Source organism: Sapajus apella, unplaced genomic scaffold (genome assembly GCF_009761245.1).
Source record: "Sapajus apella isolate SASKATOON/1434 unplaced genomic scaffold, GSC_monkey_1.0 scaffold164, whole genome shotgun sequence".
Taxonomy (NCBI): Eukaryota; Metazoa; Chordata; class Mammalia; order Primates; family Cebidae; genus Sapajus; species Sapajus apella.
The window spans coordinates 226,061-252,336 of NW_022437104.1; the positions used below are offsets into that span (position 1 = coordinate 226,061).

General features: G+C 47.0%; 1 protein-coding gene and 1 long non-coding RNA gene across 9 annotated transcripts in view; one reads left to right on the forward strand and one right to left on the reverse strand.

The window, feature by feature from the left end:
* The window catches only part of KDM5C (lysine demethylase 5C), a 53,429-nt gene that overhangs the window by 15,020 nt on the left and 12,133 nt on the right, over positions 1 to 26,276 (reverse strand). For 2 of the 8 annotated variants that reach the window (XM_032267044.1, XM_032267042.1), the window contains 18 exons: positions 24,655 to 24,774; positions 24,365 to 24,523; positions 23,669 to 23,850; positions 23,411 to 23,573; positions 14,897 to 15,016; positions 14,592 to 14,786; positions 11,994 to 12,175; positions 11,781 to 11,905; positions 11,512 to 11,659; positions 10,756 to 10,861; positions 9,682 to 10,040; positions 8,907 to 9,045; positions 8,220 to 8,399; positions 7,919 to 8,056; positions 7,132 to 7,731; positions 6,767 to 6,845; positions 6,438 to 6,637; positions 4,077 to 6,333 (listed from right to left, as the gene is read on the reverse strand). In XM_032267044.1, coding sequence (XP_032122935.1) covers positions 5,968 to 6,333; positions 6,438 to 6,637; positions 6,767 to 6,845; positions 7,132 to 7,731; positions 7,919 to 8,056; positions 8,220 to 8,399; positions 8,907 to 9,045; positions 9,682 to 10,040; positions 10,756 to 10,861; positions 11,512 to 11,659; positions 11,781 to 11,905; positions 11,994 to 12,175; positions 14,592 to 14,786; positions 14,897 to 15,016; positions 23,411 to 23,573; positions 23,669 to 23,850; positions 24,365 to 24,523; positions 24,655 to 24,774 — 3,561 coding nt within the window. In that variant the 3' untranslated portion in view covers positions 4,077 to 5,967. Of the gene's footprint in view, positions 1 to 4,076; positions 6,334 to 6,437; positions 6,638 to 6,766; positions 6,846 to 7,131; positions 7,732 to 7,918; positions 8,057 to 8,219; positions 8,400 to 8,906; positions 9,046 to 9,681; positions 10,041 to 10,755; positions 10,862 to 11,511; positions 11,660 to 11,780; positions 11,906 to 11,993; positions 12,176 to 14,591; positions 14,787 to 14,896; positions 15,017 to 23,410; positions 23,574 to 23,668; positions 23,851 to 24,364; positions 24,524 to 24,654; positions 24,775 to 26,276 lie in introns of those variants that run through there. The other 6 variants (XM_032267049.1, XM_032267047.1, XM_032267048.1 and 3 more) reach the window with 4 other exon arrangements.
* LOC116542231 lies at positions 1,294 to 5,436 on the forward strand. Its single transcript, XR_004265127.1, has 2 exons — positions 1,294 to 1,910; positions 2,537 to 5,436. It is a non-coding gene; the product is annotated as an uncharacterized LOC116542231 (long non-coding RNA).

Genomic DNA, 26,276 nt, shown 5'->3' on the forward strand with positions numbered 1-26,276 from the left:
GGGGAAGCTGAGCTCCCCATTGAGAGCTGTGTGTTAACACTACCATCGAGCCATGAAGTTATCTATGTGCAGTAGCACTCTGCCACTGAATAGAATCGAGTTATACAAACAGGCCTAGGAGATGAATAAGCTGCCTGAGCAGGCGAATAATACTCCCAATCTGCTGTACTGCCATCCCTCTCTTGCCCACACTTGAGGCCTCATGGGGAATTCCCTGTGACTAGGTGACTAGGGGATATCCAGCTTGGTTTACACATGACCCTGCATGATATGCTGGCCCTGCTGGAAGTAGCTAACTGTAGTGTTACAGCCCCACTTAGGGCTGATCCTGAAGGACAGTGAGAAGGGAAATTCTCACAGTAGGACAACTGCCAGGTCACATAGCTGGTCGGAGGTATAGATAGGTTTCCACTGTTTCATGAGTAGTTAATGATTCAGCTAAATGATGAACTTGGAAATAACAGGACTGAAATATTATTGATGAGGTCTGAGGAAGAGCATATGGATGTCCCTCTTGGAATAGGCAGATATTCATGTCCCACATAAATGAGCACCAGAGTCCACTGCAGAAGAGGACCTCAATCAAGTAGACAGGTAGGTGTCCTGTTCTGTGCTGTTAGTCAGTCTCTGTCTCTCACCCTTTTCTTTGCCCAATGGACTCCTGAACAAAATGGCCATGGTGGCAGGCATGGAGGTTATGCATGGGCTCCACAATATGGACTTCCATCAAGACCAATCTGGCTATAAGCCACTGCTGAGTGCCCAACCTGCCAACAGAAGAGAAACCCAAGCCCCTCTAATGGAACTATTCCTTGGTGGCAGCTGATTACAGACAGGACAAAATGAAAAAAAGCCACTGGACCCCCAAAATTCTACTGGCAGGAAGCAGACTGGGGAAACTTCAGCTGCAAACATGCGCTGCCTTTCTTGAAAAAGGCAGGCACAGAGGGTAGAATGAAAAGGTCAGAGGGCAGAGCCTTAGAATACTATTCCCAGGCCTTGAAATCTAATCAGGAAACTTCCATTTTCCCAGCTGGATTTCAGAATTATTATAGACCAGTGACTCATTTATGTCTCCCATTTCCCCTCTTTTTGAACCAGAGTATCTGTAGTAGTTGTCCTATGGCTATTCCACCATTGTATGTTGGATGTGTTGGGGAGAGATAACTTGCCTCTTAAGTCTCACAAATCGGCTGGGCATGGTGGCTCACACCTGTAATCCCAGCACTTTGGGAGGCCAAGGTGGAAGGACTGTTTGAGCCCGGGAATTTGAGACCAGGCTGGGCAATATAGTGATATCTTATCTCTATAACAAAACAAAAACAATTTTTTTCACAAAATATAGTTGTCTCACAAATCTAAAGATGGAGAAAAAAGTAGTTAAGAAGCCATATGCAAAGAGTCTCTTTCATATATGGACCTGATTTAGATGACATTCTGGATTTCAGGGCAATGCTATAATTGGATGAGACTTTTAGAGACTTTGGGAAGAGGGTGAATGTATTTTGCATGTGTAAGTAACATGAATCACCAGGACCAGTGGAAAAACTATAGTAGTCAATCTCCAAGATGACCCCCAACGACACCCCCCCACACACACACACACCGCCTCCTGGTATTCACACCTTTGTATAATCCCCTCGAGTGTGGCCTGGACCTAGTAACTGACTTACTTCTAACAAATAGAATATTGCAAAAAGTGATGGGATGTCACATCTGAGATTAGGTCATAAAGACTAAGAGTCCTGTCTGGCATGTGGGCACTCTCCTATCTCTAGCTCATCTTGATTGCTCTGCTGAAGCAAGCCACCATGTTGTGAGCCGCCCTATGAAAAGGTACACATGGCAAGGAACCTGAGAGTTATCCCCAGCCAACAGCCAGCAAGAAACTGAATCCTGCCAACAGCCACGTGAGTAAGCTTGAAAGCGGATCCTTCCCCAGTCGAGCCTTGAGATAACTGCAGCCCCAGCTCACACCTTGCAGGCTGTGAGACCCCGGAATAAAAACTAGAAACTCAGCTAAGTTGTGTACAGATTCCTAACTCACAAGGATGAGAGATAAAATGTTGTTTTAAGCCACTGGGTTTTTTAGGTAATTTGTTATGTAGCAAATATGTAACCAATACAGATGGGCATGGAGGTTATGCACCTTGACAATATGAACTTCTATCTACCAAGGCCACTGTGGCCCTAGCACTACTGAATTCCCAACCTATCAACAGCACAGATCAACACTGAGGTCCCATTGTGAACTATTTCCTGATGGCAGGCTGATTACTTTGGACACCTGTCTAGCACAGGCCTGAGGGTCACAGATTTGGTGAAAATTCCAGCTCTGCCAGGCTGATATACCTAGGTGAAGTCTGTTCCTCTAGGGGTCTGTTTCTGCTGGGGAGTTTGTGAAATATCTCACATGAAGCTGAGCACCCAGGTGGAGGTTTACAAGGGGGTGTTCCCCTCCCTTTCATGTGAGTGCCCGGGGGCAAGACCCCTGTCCATCTGCTTCCTAACCCCTCTTCTCCTATCACAATTTCAGGTCTTCTGGGAAGCATGGTTAGTGCCTGCCCTTTCAAGGACCCACTGACCATGTACCTCAGGCCCCAGGCACCACTCCCAAGGGTTGGAATCCTGTATCACTGGACTCTGCAATGTAAAGAGTTCATATGCACAGTGTGGGGCTCCAACTGATTCTCTTAACTCTTTCTAAAACTAGACTGCAGGCCCTTGGCCTGGAAGTGGAGACAGACTGAGGCCTGGGCCTTGCCTTCCCTCCAGAAGCTCCAGAGCTTGGGGTAGGAGGAGAGACAGACCTATGAGTATTTCTGACACCATGTAAGGCACAGGTGGAGGCACTAAGGAGAAGGTGAAGAAGGGGTCAGTTGGGCCTGAAGGAAGGGTTTGGGTAAAGTCCTTAATAGAAGTGATGTCTCTTCCCATCCCCTTGTCACCTGCAGATTCAGGAGCCATCCTGAGGGATGTGGCAACATTTGGGAGGACTTGGCAGCTAGGTGATGTTCTGTTTAATAAAAAATTACTTTGAGGTGAGAAGATACCCACTGCTTCCCTGACCTCATTCTCCCCATCCCCTTATCTGAGGGGGAGGGGGTCCCCTGAGCCAGTCCCCCTCCCTTTCTAGGGGAACGTCTGGGAAAGAGGGCAGATCTGGAACCAGAGAAAGCTCTCTGGAAGGGTAGATTTGATCTGGTTCTTGCAGGATGATGGCCAGGGACTCTCCTGCAGAGTTTATGGGATGTACGTCTGCTGTGAAGGAAAGTGTGTGAGGGATGGGACAGGGACATGCCAAGATGGGAAAGGCTGTCTGAAAACCAGTGAGGGATGGGCCCATACCTGGGAGAACCCCCGTCCTGGGCCAAGCAGTTCTCTAACCTGGGAGTTGCTTCAGGTTGAAGGCACCATCTCTTCCTCTCCTGTCTGGCCACTTCTTCCTGTGGCTGCCTTGGAAGTGGTAGTTAAGTGCTGAGATTGAGCCCCTTTCTACCCATTCCAGCTCTCACTCACCTCTCCTGTCAGCTCCTCCAACCCTCTTTTTATGTTCAATTTCAGAGAGGTGGGCAGCCAAAAGGTCAGCCTCTTCCCCTGGACTGAGGCCTGGAGTCAAACTGGACCCAACAGGGTTGTCCATGGGCTCCTGTCTCTCCTTACTTGTATTTTGTATAGCCCAGGGTCCCAACAGGAAGACCAGATGAAGCAGGGCTGAGCCAGACCCTTCCACCAACCAAAGCTGCTGCTAGAAGAGGGTGGGCTTTCTTATTTACCACTAGGTTCCTATCAACTGCAAATATAGGAAGGAGGAATGAAACCCATGAAATTTCAGATGAGAAAGCAAAATAAGGGTGGCAGTGTGCTAAGCTCCTGGGCTAGAGATCAGGACCCAGTCTTTAGCCTTCAGCCTCCTCACAGCCCCTTGAGAGGAGGGAAAGCCCTTGAGGCAGGAATGATGGGAAGCTGACTGGTTTAGTAGGGGTTCCATGCTCTTGCTTCCTCCTTTGTATCCTCATATCATGGGCAGACTCCAAACACAGAACACTCAAGACCACAAAGAATGGTTCTTAGCCTTTGGAGGGTCAAGGATCCCTTTATGAATCTGATACAAGCTGGTTAGTCTTCTTGTCAGAAAAACACATGCATGCAAACACCCACAAAAACATGTAAACAATCTGTTGACAGTCCCTGATTTAGTCCAGCACCCTTATCTTAAAGACTTTGGGACCCAGAACGGAGATCTTTTCAACTACTATGGGATCATTAATGGGCTTGAAACTACTATGCTAAGTTGAAAGAAGCCAGACACAAAGGATCACATATTATACGATTCCATTTATGTAAAATGTCCAGAATAGGCAAATGGGATGAGGGGTAAAGGATGACTAAGGGATATGGAGTTTCTTTTTGCAATGATGAAAATGTTCTAAAATTTTTTTTGCAATGATTGCTGCACAACTCTAAATATACTAAAAGCTATTTAATTGTACACTTTTAAGTGGGTGAACTGTATGATATGTACATTACATCTCAATAAGCTGTCTTAAAAAAGTGAACTCAGGGGTTTCAAATGACCACACATCTGAGCTTTAGTCCCCATTCATCAGGGGCATAAAGAACCTGTGGAGAAAAATCAGGGAATTATGCAGTATACGGGTTAGACAAGAAAACATTCTAGAAAGAACGAGATTCTATGTATAATCTTAAGGGCAATAAAGCATCATGGAAGGTTTTAAGCAGTATATAACCAGATCTACACTTCAGAAACCCAAATCACTGAACTGTACATTTCAAACAAGTGAATTTTATGGTATGTAAATTATATCTCAATAAAGCCATTTAAAAAAAAAATCCCTTTGGGAGCTTGAGGAGGATAAACTGGAGGGCATCAACTGGGGGAGGCTGTGGTGTAGGAGTCAGGATGAGGGGGCCAGAGCCTATCTGTTTGGACTTGAGGGAAAGTGGCTTGGGGGTAGAGTTGGGGGAGGATCAGGATGTCCTGCCCAAGGTTAAGAAGCTGGTGGAACTTGATTTCAGAACCCAGAGCTTCTTGGCTTTAGCCTGAGTGCTCCTGCTAGCACTACAGCTGCTCCAATGACTGGTGAGGGAAGCACTGTCCTCCCCACCTGAGAGAAATGCACTTCAGAAACATGTTTCCAAAAAATGTTTCTAAGGGTTTTATTTCTAACAAGAGGAAAATAATAAAATAAAATTAAAATAGGCTTCAGTTGGAACCAAGTTTCTTGTTTTGCTTTTTCTTTTGAACAAATTAATTACACACCAACAATCTTCTTTTATTACAACATGAACCCAGGAGGAGGAAAGGAGACAGGGAAGGACAGGGAGGGAGGATTGAGGTGGTTGTGAGGACAAGCACCAAAAGCTTTCTTCAGATCACAGGGAGCCCTGTTCAGCTCACCAGCCAAATTCCTTTAAAATAAAAAACTGTGAGCACAACTATGTGAAGTTTCCTCCTCCTGGGTGGAACGGTCAGGGGAAGGGAGAGGGAGAAGAGGGTAGGAAGGAAAAGAGGGGAGGAGAGTGGGGGCAGGGGTTAGTGTAGCATGGCCTGGTCAGGACCAGAACTGGGGAGAGAAGGGAGAGGAGAGTCCCCCAGTTCGCATATGCACTGGCCTTGTCTCTGGAATGGTGCTGGCCCAGCCCCAGCCACCCTCCCCCCAACCCCCGCCCACCAGCCCATCCATCTATCTGCCTCAAGTGTCTAGGAATGCTGGTTAGAGGCTACAAGGGAGGGAGGACTCCAGGGGCCGGCCCCCAGGAGCTGAGGTCTGAACAATACCTTGGAGTCAGAATACAAAAGTCAAGGGACTCAGGGATGAGTGGGTAGGGGGATGGCCACCCCCCTACCCACCCACCCCTCAAGAAGCAGGCTTGATGGTCACAAAGAGGATCCTTGAGGCCGAGGGGGGTCTCTGTCAGGGTCTGTGCTAGGCTCAGCCACTGTCACAACTGTTGCTGAGGCGGCTGCTGTGGGCAGGGCAGATGCAGCCGGGGAGTCAGAGTGGAGAAAGGGGCTGAGGGGCCTGAAGTGGTCCCTTGCGCCGGTTCCAAGCCATTCTGGTTCTCCTGGGTGCTGGGGCTGCCACTGGTGGGGATGGGTGCAGGGGGGCCCTCACCCCCAGTCTCCTCCTCCAGCTCTTCCTCCTCCTGGGCCTCCTCGGCCTCTGGCCCTGAGCTCCGTACCCTCTTTGGCTCTAGCTCCTCTCGGGCTGGGTCATCGCCCTCCCCACCCCGATCCACCTTCCGCCGCCGCCGCCTCTCCAGGGCCCGGCCCCGAGCCCGACTCCCGTGACGCTCTGCCTTCTCCAGCTGTGATTACAGATAGGCAGAAAGACAGGTTGTGGGCCAGTGGTCAGGCCTGGGCTCCCTACTCGGTCTGACCTCCTGGCCCGGCCCACGACCCCTCTCCTCACCTCCAGAAGTGTGCGGATCCTCTCCAGGTCTGGGGGCTGTCCAGCCTGCAGCAGCTGCCAGATGCTGTGGTTCTCATCCAGGGTCACCTCGAGCAGGTCCCCCTCCATCATCAGCTCCTCGAGGGGGGCCCGGGTTGCCTCAGGCAGTTCCAACACAGGGCCAGTCAACTGTGGCAACAGCGAGGACAGCAGTTCCAGGTCTAGGGGAATGCAGGAATAGGCTGTGTTAGAGGCTGCCCTTGGTCTTATCCCCACCACTACAACAGAGCTACGTGGGTCATTCTGGTGATGTGCAGTCAACAGCCTACCCACACCACACCTAGACCTACCTCTCTTACCTGAGCCCTCCTCCGGGGCTACCTTCTCAGGACTGGTCACACTGTCTCCATTCTCCAGTAAGCCCTGGACCTGCCAAGGAAAGCAAGGATAGGTAAGGGCAACTGAACTGAAGAACCAGGCCCTATTCCTCCCCCGCCAACTCCAAATTTGAGACCCTCCTCCTTCTGGAGGAGGAGGGAAAACATAGGCTGCCATCAGGGAGCAGAATCGAGGAATCTGGACGATGCAGAATGGAGCAGGAAGGGTGTTCCAACGAAAACTGAAAATTGGAGAACAAGGGGCAATGCCAAGCCTAACATGGGGTAGGGGTTAAGAGACAAGAATTTCGGGGCAAGAGCTGGGCTGTGCAGCTCACCTTAGGCATATCCTTGCCACTGCCCTCTTTGAGGGGGTCAGAAGCAGGGGCTGAAGGGTAGTTAGGAGGCTCCTCAGGTCTGGGTTCAGCCTGTAGCCGTTGGCGGAGCTCAGCCAGTCGTCCCAACAGAGCAGTCACATCTTCAGAGGCCAGAGCCTGCCTGGCGCGGCCTTGCCAGCTGATGGCCCTCTCTGTGAGGCATTGCAGGGCTTCGCCCTCGGGCAGCCGCACAGGCAGTCTCTGCAGGGCTACCAGCAGTGCCAGGATGGTCTCCAGGCGCGGGCGCCTTGAGCGCATACACAGTGGACACAGGAATTTGGTGTCCCATTCCCACCAGGCCAGCAGTGGGGATGAGGTGGGATTGGGCCTTGGAGAGCTGAGAAGGCGGGGCACTGACACACACCGCCCATGGAACCAGTCCTGACACAGGTCACACTGCAGAGCTCCCGCCCCAGCTGGCACCTGCCCACACACACAGATAGAGGTTGTAGAGGAGGCTGTGGTCGACGATGCCAGTGGACTAGGCTTGGCCGAATTGGTGCGACGCAGCTGCAGGATACCCTCCTTCTCCTTCTGTTCCCCCTCCTTGAAGGCCACAATCTGTCATACCCAGGACAGGAGCAGAGTGGGTCAGCAGCCTATCCCTTCCCTTCTCTGGCCCCTTGTAACACCCCACTCCCAAACCAGGAGAACTGAGGCTCAGGAAGCAAGCGGTCTGCTCATGGTCACCCAGCTCAGACACTATCACCACCAAGCTCTTCTCTCCATCTGTGTCTAAGCTCCTTACCACAGAGCCAGGGTCCCTGAGGTCCTGTGCAGACAGCCCCAGCAGCTCTGTGTCAGATTTGTACAACCCCAGCTCCTTCTCCATCCACCGGCTGCGCTTGGTGCTGTCCGAGCCAGCATCTGCACACGGGCAGAGCACCTGAGGCAGGCAGACAGAGAGGGGATGACTGGGCTTCCCTTACATCCCACGCCCTCTCCTTCCCTCCCTGGTGCCCTCACAAAACCCATGTTATCTCATGAGCCATCTCATGGCAGCCAGGGCAGGTGTAAGAGATGCGGTAGGTCAAGGTCCCAGGCCTCACCTCCAGCAGTGTGTAGCAAGAATTCTTCTTGAGGAAGGTCTTGGAGGCCTTCTCCCTCCAGGAGTGAGCTGTCAGTACCTGTAGCTCTAGCTGTCTCAGCTCCTCCAGCCCCACAGGTAGGTCCCGGCCCACAGCCACCAGGCCCTCCAAGTCATCCAGGCAGGGGTAGTGGTCACCATTCTAGGGACAAGGGCAAGAGACACCTCAGTTCAACTTGCCAATGCTACTGATGCTTACTCTGTGCCTGGCCGTGAGCTGGAAACATGAACTGGGCTCAGTCTTGAGGGAGAAAAAAACAGGCGTCATCCTAAGGAACACCCACTTAACTCTCTCTCACAACTCGGGCATCTACTGACTGGCTCAGCCCCAAGTATCCAGTCAGCCTTCTGTTGTGGTTTGCCTCCTCTCTCCGCCACGCCCCTGCCCTGCTCACTCCCATACCACCTGTTTCCCTGGCCCACCATTCTCATCCCAACCATTGCCCTCTCTTCCTTCAGGCCAGCCTCACACTCTTCCTCTCATCCTGCTCATCAGGCACATTTTGCCTCCTGACTACATGCCATGCCCATTACTCTCTCCAGCCAACCCAACCCATCCCAGCAACCCAGCACATCCCAGTATATATGCCATCTCTTCCCAGCTGGACTGAAGGCCTGGGGTGGAAGATGGGGGTGGCAGGGTCCTCACTTGGATCTCATCCACATCAGCAATCCAGGCCCGGGCCTTAGCAAGAGCCTCCTTGAGAGCCTGGATGTTGGGCAGGTGAACAGGGATGTTTTCCGCTTCACGGATTATGGCCTCAAGTGTGGCTGGTGGATGCTTCTGCCTAAAGGTAGGAAAAACAAAGAAACTCAGTCTGATGTGGTCTGCCTGACCAGAAGCCCAGACTGCCCACCAGATATAACTGCATGGGCCCCTTGGGTGTTTGTTATTCCTGCTGCCACTTGGGCCTACTTGCTTGTATTCCATCTAAGGGTAGCTGCCAGTCCCTGCTTCGCCAAGATTGCATGCGCCCAACTTCATCCTTCTGCCATTGCTCTTGTGCCTCTGCTTGTCTGCCAGTCTGCTGGCCTGCTGGCAATGCCTACATATACAACCTGTGTTGTGTAATCTGTTGCTGCAGTTTGTCAAATGCCCTGTGTGGGATCTTTCTACTAACATCTGCCCATCTGCCTATCACTTGTGCTTCTGGGTATGGGCACAAGAGCCTGCAGGACTAGTCCTCTACATACTATCTGTCCATTTCTGCTTCTCCATCAGCCTCTCTCTGCCTTTAAGTATACAGAGATTGTTTTGTTTTGTTTTTAAAGACAAAATGACAAGATAGGAAACAAAAGGGAGAAGGAGAGTCAATATGGCAACACAGGAGCATGATACCTAGGCCACCCATGGGAATCATCTTCTGGGTCTCCATTCAACTTTGATGTTTGGAATAGGGCAGGGAAGAAGCAGCTGGACCTACCTGGCCTCCAGGCAGAGGTCGGCTTTCTCCTCCCAGCGTTCAGCAATGGTCAGCAGCTCCTGCAGCTCAGCCTGGGCTTTATCCACAGCAGGGCTAGGGGCTACACTGGCACCCGCGACCAACAGTCCTCGCATGACAGCCAAGGTGCCCCTTCGGGCTGAGGGGGCCAGTGTGCGTTTCACCTCATCCAGCCATTGTGCCTGGTCCACCTGCCGCTGGAGCTGCTGGGCCTCAGGAACCTCCACCCCTAGCTGCCGCCCCCTCTCCAACAGGGACTGCAGTAGCCCTGGACTGGACGGCTGTGAGGACAGGGCCTCACGAGCCTCAGCCTGGTAGGCCTCCACCTGTTCCAGAACACCCTACCAGAACATAGGATGAAGAACAAACTCCTTAGCTGGGCCCACTAAGGGGTACCACCACCAGATACCCTTGTCCCATCTACCTTCTTGCCCTCCAAGCTTTTGGGGCAAACGAGCCTAACATTGGCTGGGCTCTCCTTCTCCAAGCCCTAAGACAGTGAGGTTCCCAACACTGACTGCTCATTAGAATGCCCTGGGGAATTTGTTAAGAATGCAGATTCCTGGGCCCCACCCCTAGAGATTCTTAATAATTATGAATCTATGCTTTACTTATCTCTCCAGAGGGCTCTGTTCTCAGAGAACCAAGAGACCTCTGTGCCCTAAAAATTGCTATGCTTAGTCCTCACACAGACCCTCATGCTCACCACCCTGGGATCTGTTGCCCTCTTCATCTCATTCCTCCTCCACTTTCATGAATTTCACTCCACTTTCCAAGCCCAACAAGCACCCTTGTTACCTCCTTCTCCTCTACCCCTCCTCGAGGAAACCTTACCTGGACTCTGTATCCTGTACTCATCCCCTTGCCACCTGACCCTCAAGTCCCATTTCTAACAGGCAGTCACTAGCCCCTTGCCTTACCCTCCCATCTGTTCTTTTCTCAAACATGAGTCCTGTCTCGCCTGAACACTTCAGGCTTTTGAAAGGAGCCAAGAGTGGCCTGCTGCTCAGGTCCCCAGTCACCCTGATCCCTCAGCAGCACTCCAAGCGTCCTCACCTTGACATCCCCAATCTGGTGCATGGCACAAGGCAGGTTGTTCATCTGGTCCAGAAAGGCCTGGAGCTCAGCCAGGGTCATCTGTAGACCAGCCACCCTGTGGGGGCTATGGAGTTTCACATGTGAGGTTTCAGGTCCAAACCCAGTGCCCTCCCTCCATGTATATGCTAAGACCCAACACCTTTCCTCACCACACCTGTCCACCTTGATCTTGCATATTTCAAATTTGCCCCAACTGCCCGGGTTAGAGGGAAGGTTTTAAATTACAGAGCGTGTTCATATTATGAGGGGAAAGAATTAGAAGAGAGGGAAATACATTTCTGGTGAGGAGAGAAGGAACTTAGAAACTAATGGGTCATAACAAGAGCTGTACTATGCAATCCATCCTCTACTGTGAACTCTAGCTGTGCAGCAGAGATCAGGTTTATACATCTGTGTCCTGTTCTTACCTGTAAGCCTCCCACAACTCTTCCCTGCCCATAAAGCCCCTCAACCTCTCTCTCAGACCTCTTTCAGGTACTGATAAAAAATAAACACGTCTAGCTTTCTAACACAGAGGCTCTCCTCTCCATTCTAGGTGACCTGGTCTCCTTGCCCTCCCTAACACCTTCCAGGCCATCTCACACTCATCCCTGGCAGCTTCCTGCTGATGTCCAGTCTGTCAAATGGTATCCACAGTCTACCCCTTGCAGTACTTTTCCTCGGTGCTGGATCCTGAGCACCTCATGTGTGCCCCAACTCCTCATGCTGCCATACCCAGCTTCCTGGCCGCTGACCAGTCCCAGAGCTCGGGACACACAAGCCTCTGCCTCACTCAGGCAGTTCTTTAGTCGCTGCAGCAGCTCACTATTAGGAAACCTCCGCTCACGGGCTTCAGACTCTAGTGCCCTCAGTTCTTCAAGGCCTGGAAGAAGAATGAGGGCACCAAGGAGTAGGCAGCATTGAATAAAGGCGGAGGAAGGGGGTTGGAGTACAGAAGGGAACAGAACTTGCCTGTGGAGTCCCTCCATCCCCCCATCACTCACTGCGCTTCCGCCCATCCTCCACCTCCAGGGCCACTCGCACTTTGTTGGCCCAGGTGTCAAAGGACTCAGCCCGAACCTTCAGCTTATGCAGCATGGCAGGAAGCTCATCCAAGGTATACCGATACCTGGAGGAAGAGGGCAGGCAAGAGCATGTCTGGCCCAGCTCTGCATCCTCCTTCTTGCCTCACTTCCTCCAGAAAGGCCCACGCTCACCGTAGGTACTGCCGGCTACTGGAGCACTTGCAGAGATCATTGATGTGGGAAAGGCAGACAAGGCCGTCTGGGCAGTCATAGCAGGCCAGGGCTGACAGGAAACACGTAGTCTTGCACTTGATGCACTGGCGTTCATCATCTGGGAGCAGCTCAAAAGCCTCTCGCTCAGCCTCTGTGATGCCCTAAGGGCATTCAATCCATATGTTATATATAACCAGAACCAGGTAGCAGAATCCTCCATCTCAGCCACCACTGACCCCTACTTTAGACTCAAATCTATGCTGAGGGTCATGGGGTTTAAGAGGCGAAAACCCATGGAGCATACCTGCCCTTTGTAAAGTCCAGACTCTCAAAGCTGAGGGAATCAGATAAACCAGGGAAAGATCAGTGTAAGCTGAATCAGATAATTTTATAGAGGAAGAAAAATCAGGTGAGATCCAAATCAGCAGAAAGTGGGTGAGAAGTGAGGAAAATTGTGGACCAAGATAACAGAGACGTGGCAATGTGTGGAAGTGGCCAAGGGACAGGCCTGGCTAGTTATGGAGGATGTGTACTGGGGAACAATATTGGCTTCCAGTTACTCAGAGCCCACTGTGTTCCAGGCACGGCTCTGGCCACTTAGTAGGCAAGAGATACCTGTGTACATATATAACTTAGAGAAATTCAACAGTATGTGCTTGTGTTCAGGGTTTAAAGGGGTATAATAATTTCCTCCCAACAATATGGCTTCTAAACCTAATCCAATGACTTCAACTGCTGTTCAGATAAAGAAAAAGCAATCCATTTCAAAAATGAAGGAAAAGCTGGCTATGTCAGAGTAACTGAGAGACAACCCAGTGCTTTTATCTAATGGTCAATTTTAGGGATTTTGATGGGAAATGTTGACTCTAACAGTTTTTGTCTTACATACCAACTTTAACACCTAAGCTCTGCATAAGTTATGAGCCCAAATCCCACTCTGCCACTTATTCTCTGTGCGATCATGAGTAAATCATTTAACGTCTCTGAGTCTGTTTCATTATCTAGTAAGATGGAGATAAACAGTATCATCTTTGTTGGGTTGTTACAAGGATCAACAAAGATAAAGCAGCTATGGAAGTAGACAAGTATCTCAGCACTTAGAGTCAGTGTTCATCAAGTATTTACTGTTATTAGCTCTAATTTTCAGATAAGAATATATATTCCACAGGCCTATCTCATTTTATGAAGGCTGAAACTAAGTCTCAAGGTCAGTAACTTTCCAAACTGAGTTAATTTTGACTCTAAAGCCAGAGAATATTCTAAGGATAAAGTCTCTAGGGTTTTTTTGGACCATGGACTCTTGAGAATTGGATGTAAACTATGAGTCCTCTTCCCAGAAACATACTTCAATACACATACAGTCTCTTACAGGATTCCAAGACTATGGTGTCCAGAATGCTTCTGTGAGTTAAGGGCCAAATGTGAAGAATTTTGAATGTCAAGGTGAGACGGTCTATTCTCCCCACCCTGCTTTGGCTCCTTCCCACAGCCTGGCACAGCCACTCAGCCATCATTTAATAACAGTACTGAACAGAGCAAGAAAATGATGCCTGGAAAAGCCCAGGGACTCAACAACTAACACCACGACTGAGAGGCCCCAGGCTTCCAACATTCCTGTAGCTATAGTTCTCCCTACAGCCCACACTCACAGGGAAGTTATAAATGAGCTTTAAAATAAAAAAGTATTACCCTAAATATAGGCAGCAAGGGATCCCACAGAACCAGTATTCCTTTGTAATCTTATGAAAGACTCACAAAGTCAATTCCCTAACTGGGCAATTGTGAAATCTGAAGACGATGGCTGAAACTACATGAGTGGACTTTGGAGCTCTGTAGCAGCTTCCACTCAGCTACACACACAACTGACACATAATTATGAGAAATCAATTAAAGCAGGACCACCTTCTACTTGGTAATATTATTGCCCTAGCTTGAACCATCCGCATGTAAAATGGCATTTCCTGAGAAACATTCCATACACATTTCAATCAGTTTCTTCATGTATTAACAATGTCAATAATGGCAGCTGCAACATTGCAAAGGCAATGTAGCATAGATGGCTTTAACTTAAATCACCATACTCTAACTTTACACTTTGCAAGTTAGACATTTATTCCTATTTTAGAATGGAAAAGTGAGACTATCAAAGATTAAGTAACTTGATCAGACTATGAAAGATGAAGTAACTTGATACAAAGATAATCAGTGGTGAAGTTTCATACGCCAGCTATCTTGCTGGGTCACTTAAATAATGATAAATAGCTGCTTTACCAGTACCTGCTATGGGTCAGTCACTAAGCAAACATTATCTTTAATCCAATCAACCATGCAAAAAGATAAGCATTACCATAATCCCATTTTTTGGATGGGAAAACTGACAATGAAGTAAACTGACTTAAGCAAGGTTGCTGGTAAAGGGTATAGCAGAGAATGGTATGTGGTTTTCAATCAAGATGCATCTAGTTCTTTTCACTATACTCCAAGAGTAGAGGCTACATCTTCTTGGTGCCACCTCTGCCTCCCCCAACTTCCAGCAGAAAAGGGTGCTTATCTGGGGTACTCTAAGGTACCACCCACCTTCTCTAGCAGGGCCTTTCGTAGACGCCGCTCTTCTTGCACCATGATGAACATCTCCTTGTGCACAGCCGCCGCCAGGTTCAGGTCTAGCTTCTCAGGGCAGGCAGCCATCTTACAGATAAGCTCCTCATGGGAGAAGACGCAGTATCTTCGGAGCCGGCGGTAGTGCTCAATGCACTGGCGCCCAGCAGGCAACTGTGGGCAGGTTCAAGGTTGAGTGTGGCCAAGTCTGGATGCCATGATGTCCCAGCTTCTCCACAACCCTCCTGCTTCACCCCCGCCATCCCAACACATTCCAGACTCACCCAGTCGGCAGTGCAAAAGTTGACGGCCTCGGCAAAGTTGTAGCCTTGGTTGAAGCCACTGTGGTAAGCACGGGGGAAGGTGATGACGAATTCTCCTGCACACTGGTTTGTGCGGACAACCTGAAGAACAAGAAAGGCCATGGCTGTTGAGAGAGAATTTCCTGTATGCAGACCTGACTTAAGCACAAGGTTGTTAAGGGGACAAAGGAAAGCCTCAGGGGACAGTCTGACAATAGCATCTCAGACTCTCCAATTCTGAAATGAAGGACCACTGGTCTCTGCTCTCAAGGTTTTGATGTGTGTTGAGATGACAGGAATATTTGAGATTAAAAAATATATCTGTCAAAAATTTCAACTTCCTTAGTAATTTTTGCAAGAATTATAAATATCACTTTTCATTAAGCTGGACAAGCTTTTTTTTTTTTTCCTGGGGGGGGAAAACTTATTGCATTTTAGGTTTTGGGGTACATGTGAAAAACATGTAAGATTGTTGCATAGGTACACACATGGCAGTGTGGTTTGCTGCCTTCCTTCCCATCACCTATATCTGGCATTTCTCCCCATGTTATCCCTCTCCAACTCACCACCCCAAGCTGTCCCTCCCCTATTTCTCCCCCTAGACCCCAGTGTGTGATGCTCCCCTCCCTGTGTCCATGTGTTCTCATTGTTCAACACCTGCCTATGAGTGAGAACATGTGGTGTTTGATTTTCTGTTCTTGTGTCAGTTTGCTGAGAATGATGGTTTCCAGGTTCCTCCATGCCCCTACAAAGGACACGAACTCATCATTTTTTATGGCTGCATAGTATTCCATGGTGTGTATGTGCCACATTTTCCCTGTCCAGTCTATCATCGATGGGCATTTGGGTTGGTTCCAGGTCTTTGCTATTGTAAAGAGTGCCACAATGAACATTCGTGTGCATGTGTCCTTATAATAGAATGATTTATAATCCTTTGGAAATATATCCAGTAATGGGATTGCTGGGTCAAATGGAATTTCTATTTCTAGATCCTTGAGGAATCACCACACTGTCTTCTACAATGGTTGAACTAATTTACACTCCCACCAACAGTGTAAAAGTGTTCCTATTTCTCCACATCCTCTCCAGCATCTGTTTTCGCCCGATTTTTTAATGATCACCATTCTAACTGGCATGAGATGGTATCTCAATGTAGTTATGATTTGCATTTCTCTAATGACCAGTGATGATGAGCATTTTTTCATGTTTCTTGGCCTCATATATGTCTTCTTTTGTAAAGTGTCTGTTCATATCCTTCGCCCACTTTTGAATGGGCTTGTTTCTTTCTTGTAAATCTGTTTTAGTTCTTTGTAGATTCTGGGTATCAGCCCTTTGTCAGATGGGTAGATTGCAAAAGCTTTTTCCCATTCTGTTGGTTGCCGATTCACTCTAATGACTGTTTCTTTTGCTGTGCAGAAGCTGTGGAGTTTGATTAGGTCCCATTTGTCTATTTTGGCTTTTGTTGCCAATACTTTTGGTGTTTCAGTCATGAAGTCCTTGCCTATGCCTATGTCCTGAATGGTTTTGCCTAGATTTTCTTCTAGGGTTTTTATGGTGTTAGGTATTACATTTAAGTCTTTAATCCATCTGGAGTTAATTTTAGTGTAAGGCGTCAGGAAGGGGTCCAGTTTCTGCTTTCTGCACATGGCTAGCCAGTTTTCCCAACACCATTTATTAAACAGGGAATCCTTTTTCCCCACTGTTTGTTTTTGTCAGGTTTGTCAAAGATCAGAATGGACAAGCTTTTTAAGTTATTTACTTTCATCAGTTACATATGCAGTTTTAAAAGTCAAATGGCTGTATCGTCTGTTATAAAATCAGCGGGCCTTGCCATTCTCCCTTCCCCAGAGCCGATCACTTTCACCTCTTTTGATTATTTTGGTGATGATTATAATTACCTTAAATAACATGCTTCTAGACTATGTTAAAAACAGCTTCCTGTTTCTCAATTTGCTTAGTTTTTTATACATGTATCCCTAACTTTCTGACCAATATCCAAATCTCTTTTCCTATCAATTTTCATCTTTCTACAGCCGTCTCTCATGCAACCTTCTGATCTGTCCCAATCTGGACTAGCTGTCCTCCCTGGATCATCACTCCCTTGTGACAGATCTCCTATTTCCTAGGTCCCATGTCTTTCTCTTTCTTGGTTTATTCCTTTGCTATGCTTAAGAACATCCTCCAACAGTTCCCTAAGAAATGGTGTGAAGAACCTACTTTTTAAAAAAAAAAAAAAAAAAAGTCTCTATTCTTACTCTCACACTTGACTGTATATAGAATTCTAAGATGAAAATCCTTTTTATAAACTCCCATAGTTGTTGACTTAGAAAATAATTTTAAAGGCACTGTTCTAGTCTTCTAGTGTTACTGTTGAATACTTTGAAGACATTCTGATTTCTAATGCTTTGATAAGCATTTGAAACCTGTTTCTCTCTCTAGAGCTTATCTCTTCTGGTCTCAGTGTTTGATATAAAAGTTCACAGGATATATCTTGATATGAATTCCTTTTCACTCATTTACTGGGTAGGCCCATTTAGTCTGGAAACTCGATTCTTCAGTTAAAGGAAATTTTCTTGAGTGATTTCATCCTCTCAGTTTTCATCTATTTTCTTTCCATAACTCCTATTATTTGAATATTAAACCTCCTAGAAAAATCTCTAATTTTTTCTACCTTTTTCAATCTTTTTACTCTAGATTTTGGGAGATTTCCTCAACTATCTTTCAAAAGTGAAAAACATAAGCTTTTTACATTTTTCACTTTTGCTCTTATAATTTTGTTTGCAGTATGCTATTTTTTAAAACAGCATCCTGGTCGTCTTTCATGTTTACAGTATACGCTTTTCTTCTGAAGTTTATTTCTCCCTACCTGGCCTCTGTATCTCCAAGTTGCTTTCTCTTTTGTGAGGTTTATTTTTTAAGGTTTCCTCAGTTGTTTTTCTGTTTGGTGTGTTTTGAGACAGAGTCTTGCTCTGTCACCCAGGCTATAGTGCAGTGGTGTGATCCTGGCTCACTGCAACCTCTGCCTCCTGGGTTCAAGTGATTCTCCTGCCTCAGCCTCCGAGTAGCTGGGATTACAGGCATACACCACCACGCTGGGCTAATTTTTGTGTTTTTAGTAGAGACAGGGTTTGGCCATGTTGGCCAGGCTGGTCTCAAACTCCTGACTTCAGGTGATCCACCCATCTCAGCCTCCCAAAGTGCTGGGATTACAGACGTGAGCCACCATGCCCAGCCTCTCAGTTATTTATCTGTGGCTGCCTGCTTATATTTAAGAGGAAGAGATGAAAAAGCTGAATGGAAGCTCTGAGTATACAGACGAAGCCTGTCAACTGTAAGATTCACTGTAGGGTGATCTAGCTAAGCCATTTAATTTGGGAAATTCCAGGTCTTTCCTCTCAGGCCAGTCAGATTCCCCAGAGAAATCCCTCTTCTTTTTATTTTTGCCTGTAGGAAAAAAGGCCTGGTGGCCGGTGTTCTAACTGGCCAAGTGGAGAAAGATGCCTGGGAACCTCAGCATCCACTATGATAAATCCTAATTACTTTCCCTATAACTCCACCCTCAACTGTACCTAGGAGACCTTAATCCATAGACTCTGTTTTAACCTCTTCAGAAATAAATCTTCAGTCTTTTACTAGAGTGACTAGACATTTCTAGCTGCCCAGCATGGGAGGAGATCTCACAGCTTCTTATGTAGACATGAACCAATCCTTATTTTCACCCCATCCATCTTCACCCCCAGAATGCCTGGTGCCACCAATTATAAGTATTTGGGGGAATCTGATGTATAAATCAGGTTGGTTCTCAAGATGTCCTCAGTAGTGGCTTATGTTTCAGTTTTCACATCTGTTTTTTAGCTTCAAGAATTTTATCATTGTATCCTCTCTGGTATTCTCCATCTCTGTAATTTTTTTCACCTTAAAAAAAAATGCCTTGTGTGGATGGGCGCAGTGGCTCACCCCTGTAATCCCAGCACTTTGGGAGGCTGAGGTGAGTGGATCACGAGGTCAGGCGGTGGAGACCAGCCTGGCCAATATGGTGAAACCCCGTCTCTACTAAAAATAAAAAAATGAGCAGGGCACAGTGGCGCACCTGTAGTCCCAGTTGCTCAGGAGGCTGAGGCAGAAGAATCACTTGAACCCAGGAGATGGAGGTTGTGGTGAGCCAAGATCACACCACTGCACTCCAACCTGGGCGACAGAGCAAGACTCTGTCTCAAAAAAAAAAAAAAAAAAAAAAAAAAAATGCCCTTGTGTCATTTTAGGGCAGTTTCAGTATAGAATGGAAGTAGCCATGTGTATGCTTAACCTGTCATCTTTACTAAGACGTCTCACAAAGCTTTTATAGATAAACATTCAATTCTGGTGAAGACAAAGTGAAGTAGGTACAGTGCTGGTAAGGGAATCAATAAGTTCTACTCTTTGGAAAACAAATTTGCTAATGTATACCAAGAACCCTTCAACCCAATGATTCCTCTGCCAGAAGTCTAAATTAATTTGGGGAGAATTAACATGCTAACAATATTAAATCTTTCCATTCATAAACATATCTCCACATTTATTTGGACCATGTATCAGCTCCCATCTCCATCATATTTTCTTTTTAAATCTATCTCTACTTAGAGGCAACATCAGCATTTCTTACCTGTATTACTGCATTGGCCTCCATTACTAACCACCAGAACTATCTTTCAAAAAATGCAAATCTGACCATGTAATGCCTCAGCTGAGAGCCCCTTACTGGAATCCCCATGCCCACATGATTAAGCCACAGCTCTGACAGGTAAACTCTTACTCTTCTTTCAGGGATCTGCTCCCACAAACCCTTTCCTGATACGCCCACTTCCTAAATGACCTAGTTTGTTGCTCTTTTGTAGCACCTCTAATGCTTTATTTCACTTATTTACTCCTCTCTGTCCAACCCTCAGCTATGCATACCCAAACACAGGCACTGGCTTATTTACCCTTAGTGTTGACCAGGGAGGACTTACACATAGAATGAGCTCTAGCAACATTTACTGACTGATCTAGTCCCAGCCTTAGTTTTATTTATTATTAATTAATTAATTAATCAGAAGGGGTCTCACTATGCCAGCCTTAATTTTATAGCCATGAAAACTAAGTCTCAGAGAAGCCTCAGGTAACAGAGACAGGAGTAGAACCTGATGCTCATAACTCTGTCTCACCCTGCACCCTGATTCTGGCAACGTCACTTTACTATTTCCTATGTGGTTACTTAGAAAAGTTCTCCTCACATTCTGCAGCTGTTAAAAATGACAACTGTGAATAGCCAAAAAGTAAAAACAACTCAAAGGTTCAACAACTGGTGAATATTACTGGGCCATCAAAGGAATCAAGTTCTGACACATGCTGCAATGTGGATGAACCCCAAAAACAAGCTAAGTGAGAGAAGCAAGACACAAATAACTACATATTATCCCATTTTTATGAACTGTCCAGAAAAGACAAATCTATAGACAGAAAACTGATGAACATTGACTGGGACTAAGGGCCAGAAAGAAGAGTAACTGTAAATGGGTATAAGGGATCTTTTTGTGGTGGTAGAAATGGTCTACAACTGGATTATAGTGATGATAGCACAACTCCATAAATTTACTGAATTGTGCACTTAAAATGGGTGAATGTTATGGTATGTAGCAAATCATATTACAATAAAACATTTTTTAAAATGGTTATAATTCATATAGTTAACAAAGCAAAAATCATTCTAGACCAGTGCTGTCCAAAGAAATATGCTAGGTACATAGGTACTTTTAAATTCTTTTGCTGGGCGTGGTGTCTCACACCTATTATCTCAGCACTTTGGAAGGCTGAGGCAGACAGATGGCTTGAGGTCAGGAGTTTGAGACCAGCCTGGCCAACATGGTGAAACCCCGTCTCAACTAAAAATACAAAAATTAGCCAGGTGTGGTGGCACATGCCTGTAATCTCAGCTACTCGGGAGGCTGAGGCAGGAGAAGCACTTGAATCCAGGAGGCGGAGGCTGCAGTGAGCTGAGATCACGCCACTGCACTCCAGCCTGGGCAACAGAGCAAGACTCTGTCTCAAAAAAAAAAGAAAGAAAATAATACTTATATTACTTATCTATAAAAAGAAATGGACTTCTCCCACCAAAAGGGAAGGTGGGGCAGTAGGGGCAGGGAGCTAAAGATACCTCTGGGGGAGCTCCAGCTGGCTAAACTGTAGCCTGCCAGCATGAGAACGTGAAAATCACAGATGCCTGGATTAAGGGGATACTGCCAAGTCCAAAGGGCCTGGAGATGCTGGGAACTACCTATAGAAAGGGCAGAGAGAGGGCTAGGTAGTAAAGCAGCAGCTGGCCAAAGAAGACGGTGAGCCATGAGCAGGAGAAATGCTGTGGAGGTGTAAGCAAAAAGCATATATTTCAGAGGCTGTGATAAAGTTTTTTAAAAAGAGGTAAGGATTCAACAGCTCCATGACCTTCTGCGTGCGCGTGTGCGTGTGCGTGTGCGTGTGTGTGCATGCGCATCTTAGCTACCCAAATCCTTAAGAGAATCCTTTTTTATTTTTTTTTTGAGACCTCTGTCTCGCTATGTCACCCAGGGTGGAGTGCAGTGGTGTGATCTCGGCTCAGTGCAACCTCCGCCTCCTGGGTTCAAGCGATTCTGCCTCTGCCTCCCGAGTAGCTGGGATTACAGACATGCGCCACCACACCCCGCTAATTTTTGTATTTTTAGTAGAGACTGGGGTTTCACCAGGTTGGCCAGGCTGATTTCGAACTCCTGACCTTAAGTGATCTGCCGGCCTCGGCCTCCCAAAGTGCTGGGATTATAGGCGTGAGCCACCACACCTGGCCAAGAGAATACCCTTTTACAGTTTTCCATGGCATTATAGACAAGGACTAATGCTGGGCTATGGGTCAAGAAGACAGAAGTCTGAGGAAAGTCAGACCCCATGTCTGCTTGTGAAGCAGCAGAACCAAAAGGGCCCTTGATCATCGAGTCCAGTAATCCTGAAATGGGGTGAGGTAGACAGAGAAAAGGATAACACCCTGAGTGGAGGAAGATTATGTGAACTGTTTTAGGATACCTCCCTCAGTCCAATTCCCTAGATATCACAAGTCCTTGGTTAAACTTCACTAAATTTTATAATAAAAGTATTACTCACGGGGCATATGGTATATCAAAACAAGGTGAAGGCAAAAAGAAATACAGGTGAGAACCACTGACTTAGTCAAAGCCCTACTGTACAGATATCCAGGAATATCTCAAGGAGACATTAATTCAATGTGTTGACTATCCCATGTATTAGAGTAAGTGGTAGTGTGGCCAAGGCAAAAGAGCGTGGAAGGGAGTAGGGAAGAGTAGCAGCCCCAATAAGACTTAAAGCAGAGATAGAGGATCTACTAATTCCTTTTTTTTTTTTTTTTAAATTTTTTTTTTTTTTTTTTTGGCCCTCCTCATAACCAATCCCTTTTTTTTTTTTTTTCTTCCCTGAGACGGAGTCTTGCTCTGTTGCCCAGGCTGGAGCGCAATGGTGCCATCTCGGCTCACTGCAACCTCCGCCTCCTGGGTTCAAGTGATTCTCCTGCCTCAGTCTCCTGAGTAATGGGATTACAGGCGTGTACCACCATGTCCAGCTAATTTTTGTATTTTCAGTAGAGACGGGGTTTCGCCATGTTGGCCAGGCTGGTCTTGAACTCCTGATCTCAGATGAGGTCAGGTGAGGCCGCCTCAGCCTCCCAAGAAGTGCTGGGATGACAGGCGTGAGCCACTGCGCCCAGCCCTAATTCCTGTTCTTACAGGATTAATGATCGGGCTGTTTTAAGATCCACACCAAAAAACTGGCTGATGCTGATCAATGCTAGAAATTCCCAGGAATATACAGTCTCTCTCAGGTAAATCAGGCTGTATACCCAGCAAAATGTTTTAAAGGGTAAGACAGAAGTACACCGAGGAAAAGACCAGGACTCTGGGTTTAACTTTTGACCTGTTAAATAAAAAGACCTACCCATTGCTCTGAGAAGGATAAGAATATACAAAGTATGGCAGAGACTGCTAGTTGTACCCTGATATTCGTTCTTGTCTTCTGTCATAACAACATGACCTCCAGTTTATAAGTGGTACTTGATAATCCAAAGTAAGAATTACATTTCCCAGTTTTCCTTGCATCTATGACTGTGTTTTCACTAACAGGAGATGAACAGAAACGATGTGTGGCTTTAAAAGATGTGGCTAACCCTGCCCTTCCACATTTCCCTCTTCTACTAGCTGGAATCTAGATGTGATAATAAGCCACCCCTTAGATGTTACCCTCAAACACATGGCCCAGATGGCATACCATCGTGCATCTAATCACTATTATTTTGGGTCTCTACTAATCAAACCTGTAGCCCAATTAAGAAAAGGAATGAAGAAAGGGCAGGGGCAGAATCTAGATGACAACCATCACCACCACCATCATAAAGGCCATCACTAAATCACTCCTGCCGCTTGTCCCTGTTGCCTGGGTACTCACCGGCACGCCATGGGACATGAGAGTGTTGGGATTCATAAGGGTGACAAGTTGGTGCAGGAGGTCAGGCTGGCTATCAAATAGTTCAGGTGTCAGCTTCTTCATCACCTCTTCCAAATGTTCTGCTGCAAGTGAGGGTACCCCATACCAGGTCTTCGGCTCACCCCTGCACAAGTGGAAAAGGGACACACACAGATCACACCTTGGTCATGCAGGGAGCCCACACTGACTGATTCCCTGGCTCCCCAGGGCCCCACTCACCAGTGGAGGTAGTTAATGGAGTAACTCCAGTGATCCTCAATATGCCAGCAAAAGGCTGAGAAGACCATGCCCACGTAGAGCCAGGGCACCTTCATGCCAGAGATATCTGCATTGATGTGGCACAGTACAGACTGTTCCAACACCGGCATCACATTTAGGTTCCAACCACTGGTAGCATACTCCTGCCAGGTCAGGTATTTGTAAAAAGGGCATGAGGGTTATGCTAAGGAACTGAGATCTTAAGTCATTTTCTTTAGCCTAGGGAACCTTAATTTTGAGGTCAGAGACTTTTTTGAAACATCTTAAGAAACATACACGTTTTCTCCCTACCTCTCACACTTTCAATTCTACTCACTTCAATTTCTGGGACGTTCACAGATATATCCACCTACCAAAATACCTGCAAGTTATCTCATATACCTTCTCATTTAATTTTTATAACAAATTTGCAAGGTAGATATTATCCCCATTTTAGAGGTAAGGAAATGGGCTCACAGAGGTGAAAGAACCCATCTCATGTTTGTATATGCCAGGTACTAGATTGTTTTCTTTACATGCCATCATCTCATCTAAATCTCATGGCTACATAAGGCAGGCATAATTATCCTCATCTTACAGAGATATTGAGTTTTTCAGATACTAAATGATTTGCCTAAGCTCACACAGCTGACATGTAACCATGAATCATCCACTCACCTCCTCTTCAGGGGTTAGGTGCCGTTTACTGTCACTGACAGGGAAACCGCTGCCAAATTCTTTGGAATGGATGTCAGCTCCATACTCAACAGTCACATCTTCCTCAATGCTATTTACCAGCCTCCAGAACTCCTTCTCCACAAGTTCTGTGGGCACCATCTGGGGGAAGAAGGGTAGCAGATAACCATGGCCCATCACACCCTGAACCCATTGACCCAGGTGAGCTGAGACCGTCTGGCACCAACACCTATGATCCTAGCCCAATACTACCTCAGCCCTCCATCACCTACATGCACGGGCATGTTGAAGTAGTCAGCTTTAAAGGAGTCAGCCATCTCGCCAAAGCTCTGCAGAGTATATTCCCGGGTAGCCTGCTCAAATCCAAAGGCTTCTGGGGGCCGCTTACACTCCTGAAATCCAAAGGAGAACATGTCACCAAAACAGAGGCAAAGAGGTGAAGAATCCTCACAAGTGGAACTGGAATACAGGGAGTAGGGAGGGAGAAGAGCCCTAGGTCAGCAGCACTCACGGCCCTTGAGGCAGGCCTTACCTCAAAGCTGTACCTTTTGCTCTTACCACTTCAGCTTAGTCTTTTCACTCCCCACCATGCTTTTGCTCATAGTTCCTCCCTACCGAAATGTCCTTTCCCACTTTCATTGGTTCTCCAAAACTCAATTCCAGTCTCACAACTTCCAGGGAGTCACCCCATACTCTTTTCTTCCTTTAGGACTTTATTTAAATGTCTCTGGCTTTAACATGCTATCCTATGCTCTTCTGCCACTGTTTTTCCTCTCTAGCTAAAATGTGATTCTATGCAGGGTGCTTAGGGAAGCTTTTTTAAGTCCAGACTAGAACTATAAGGCTGGGAAAATGGCACTGAATATTCTAGTACCTTTACAGATGGAAAATGGGGCCAGGTGTGGTGGCTCACGCCATGATCCCAGCACTTTGAGAGGCCGAGGCGGTCAGATCACTTGAGGTCAGGAGTTTGAGATCAGCCTGGCCACTATGGTGAAAACCAGCCCCCCACCAAAAATACAAAAACTAGCCGGGCATGGTGGCAGTTCCCTGTAATCCCACCTACTCAGGAGACTGAGGCAGGAGAATCACTTGAACCCGGGAGATGGAGGTTGCAGTGAGCAGAGATGGCACCACTGCACTCCAGCCTGGGTGACAAAGCAAGACTCTGTCTCAAGAAAAAAAGAAAAAAGAAAAGGAAAATGAAGGCACTGGCTTTTACAGTATCAAACTCTCCACTATTCCTGTTCTTGAGGCTGTCTCAGAAGACAGGATGTGGGTCTACCTCATTTTGTACCTATGTTCATTATTTTAGATGAGAATTATATGTACCCGAAAATCAGACACATACCATGTTCATGTTTGAAAAATAAATGTCAGTCGGCCAGGTGCGATGACTCATGCCTATAATCCTAGCACTTTGGGAGGCCAAGGTGGGTGGATCACCTGAGGTCAGGAGTTCAAGACCAGCCTGGTGAAACTCCATCTCTACTAAAAAATATAAAAATTAGCTGTTCGTGTGCCTGTAATCCCAGCTACTTGGGAGGCTGAGACAAGAGAATTGCTTGACCCCGGGAGGCAGGGGTTGCAGTGTGCCAAGTTCGTGCCACTGTACTCCAGGCCTGGGCGACAGAGCGAGACTGTTACCAGAAAAAAAAAAAAAAAAAGAAAAGAAAAAGAAATGTCAGTCTGGTTCACTGACTTATAACCACTTAGAGAAGAGAGTCAAGTAGAGCCGACAGTCTTGACACTGTTGGTATCCGAACTCCTCCCCAAGTAGAATCTCCACCACTACCAAGGCCAATATGCACTACCCTGGATTTTCCGTGTGTGTGTGTGTGTGTGTGTGTGTGTGTGTGTGTGTGTGTGTGTGTGTGTGTGTGTGTGTGTGTGT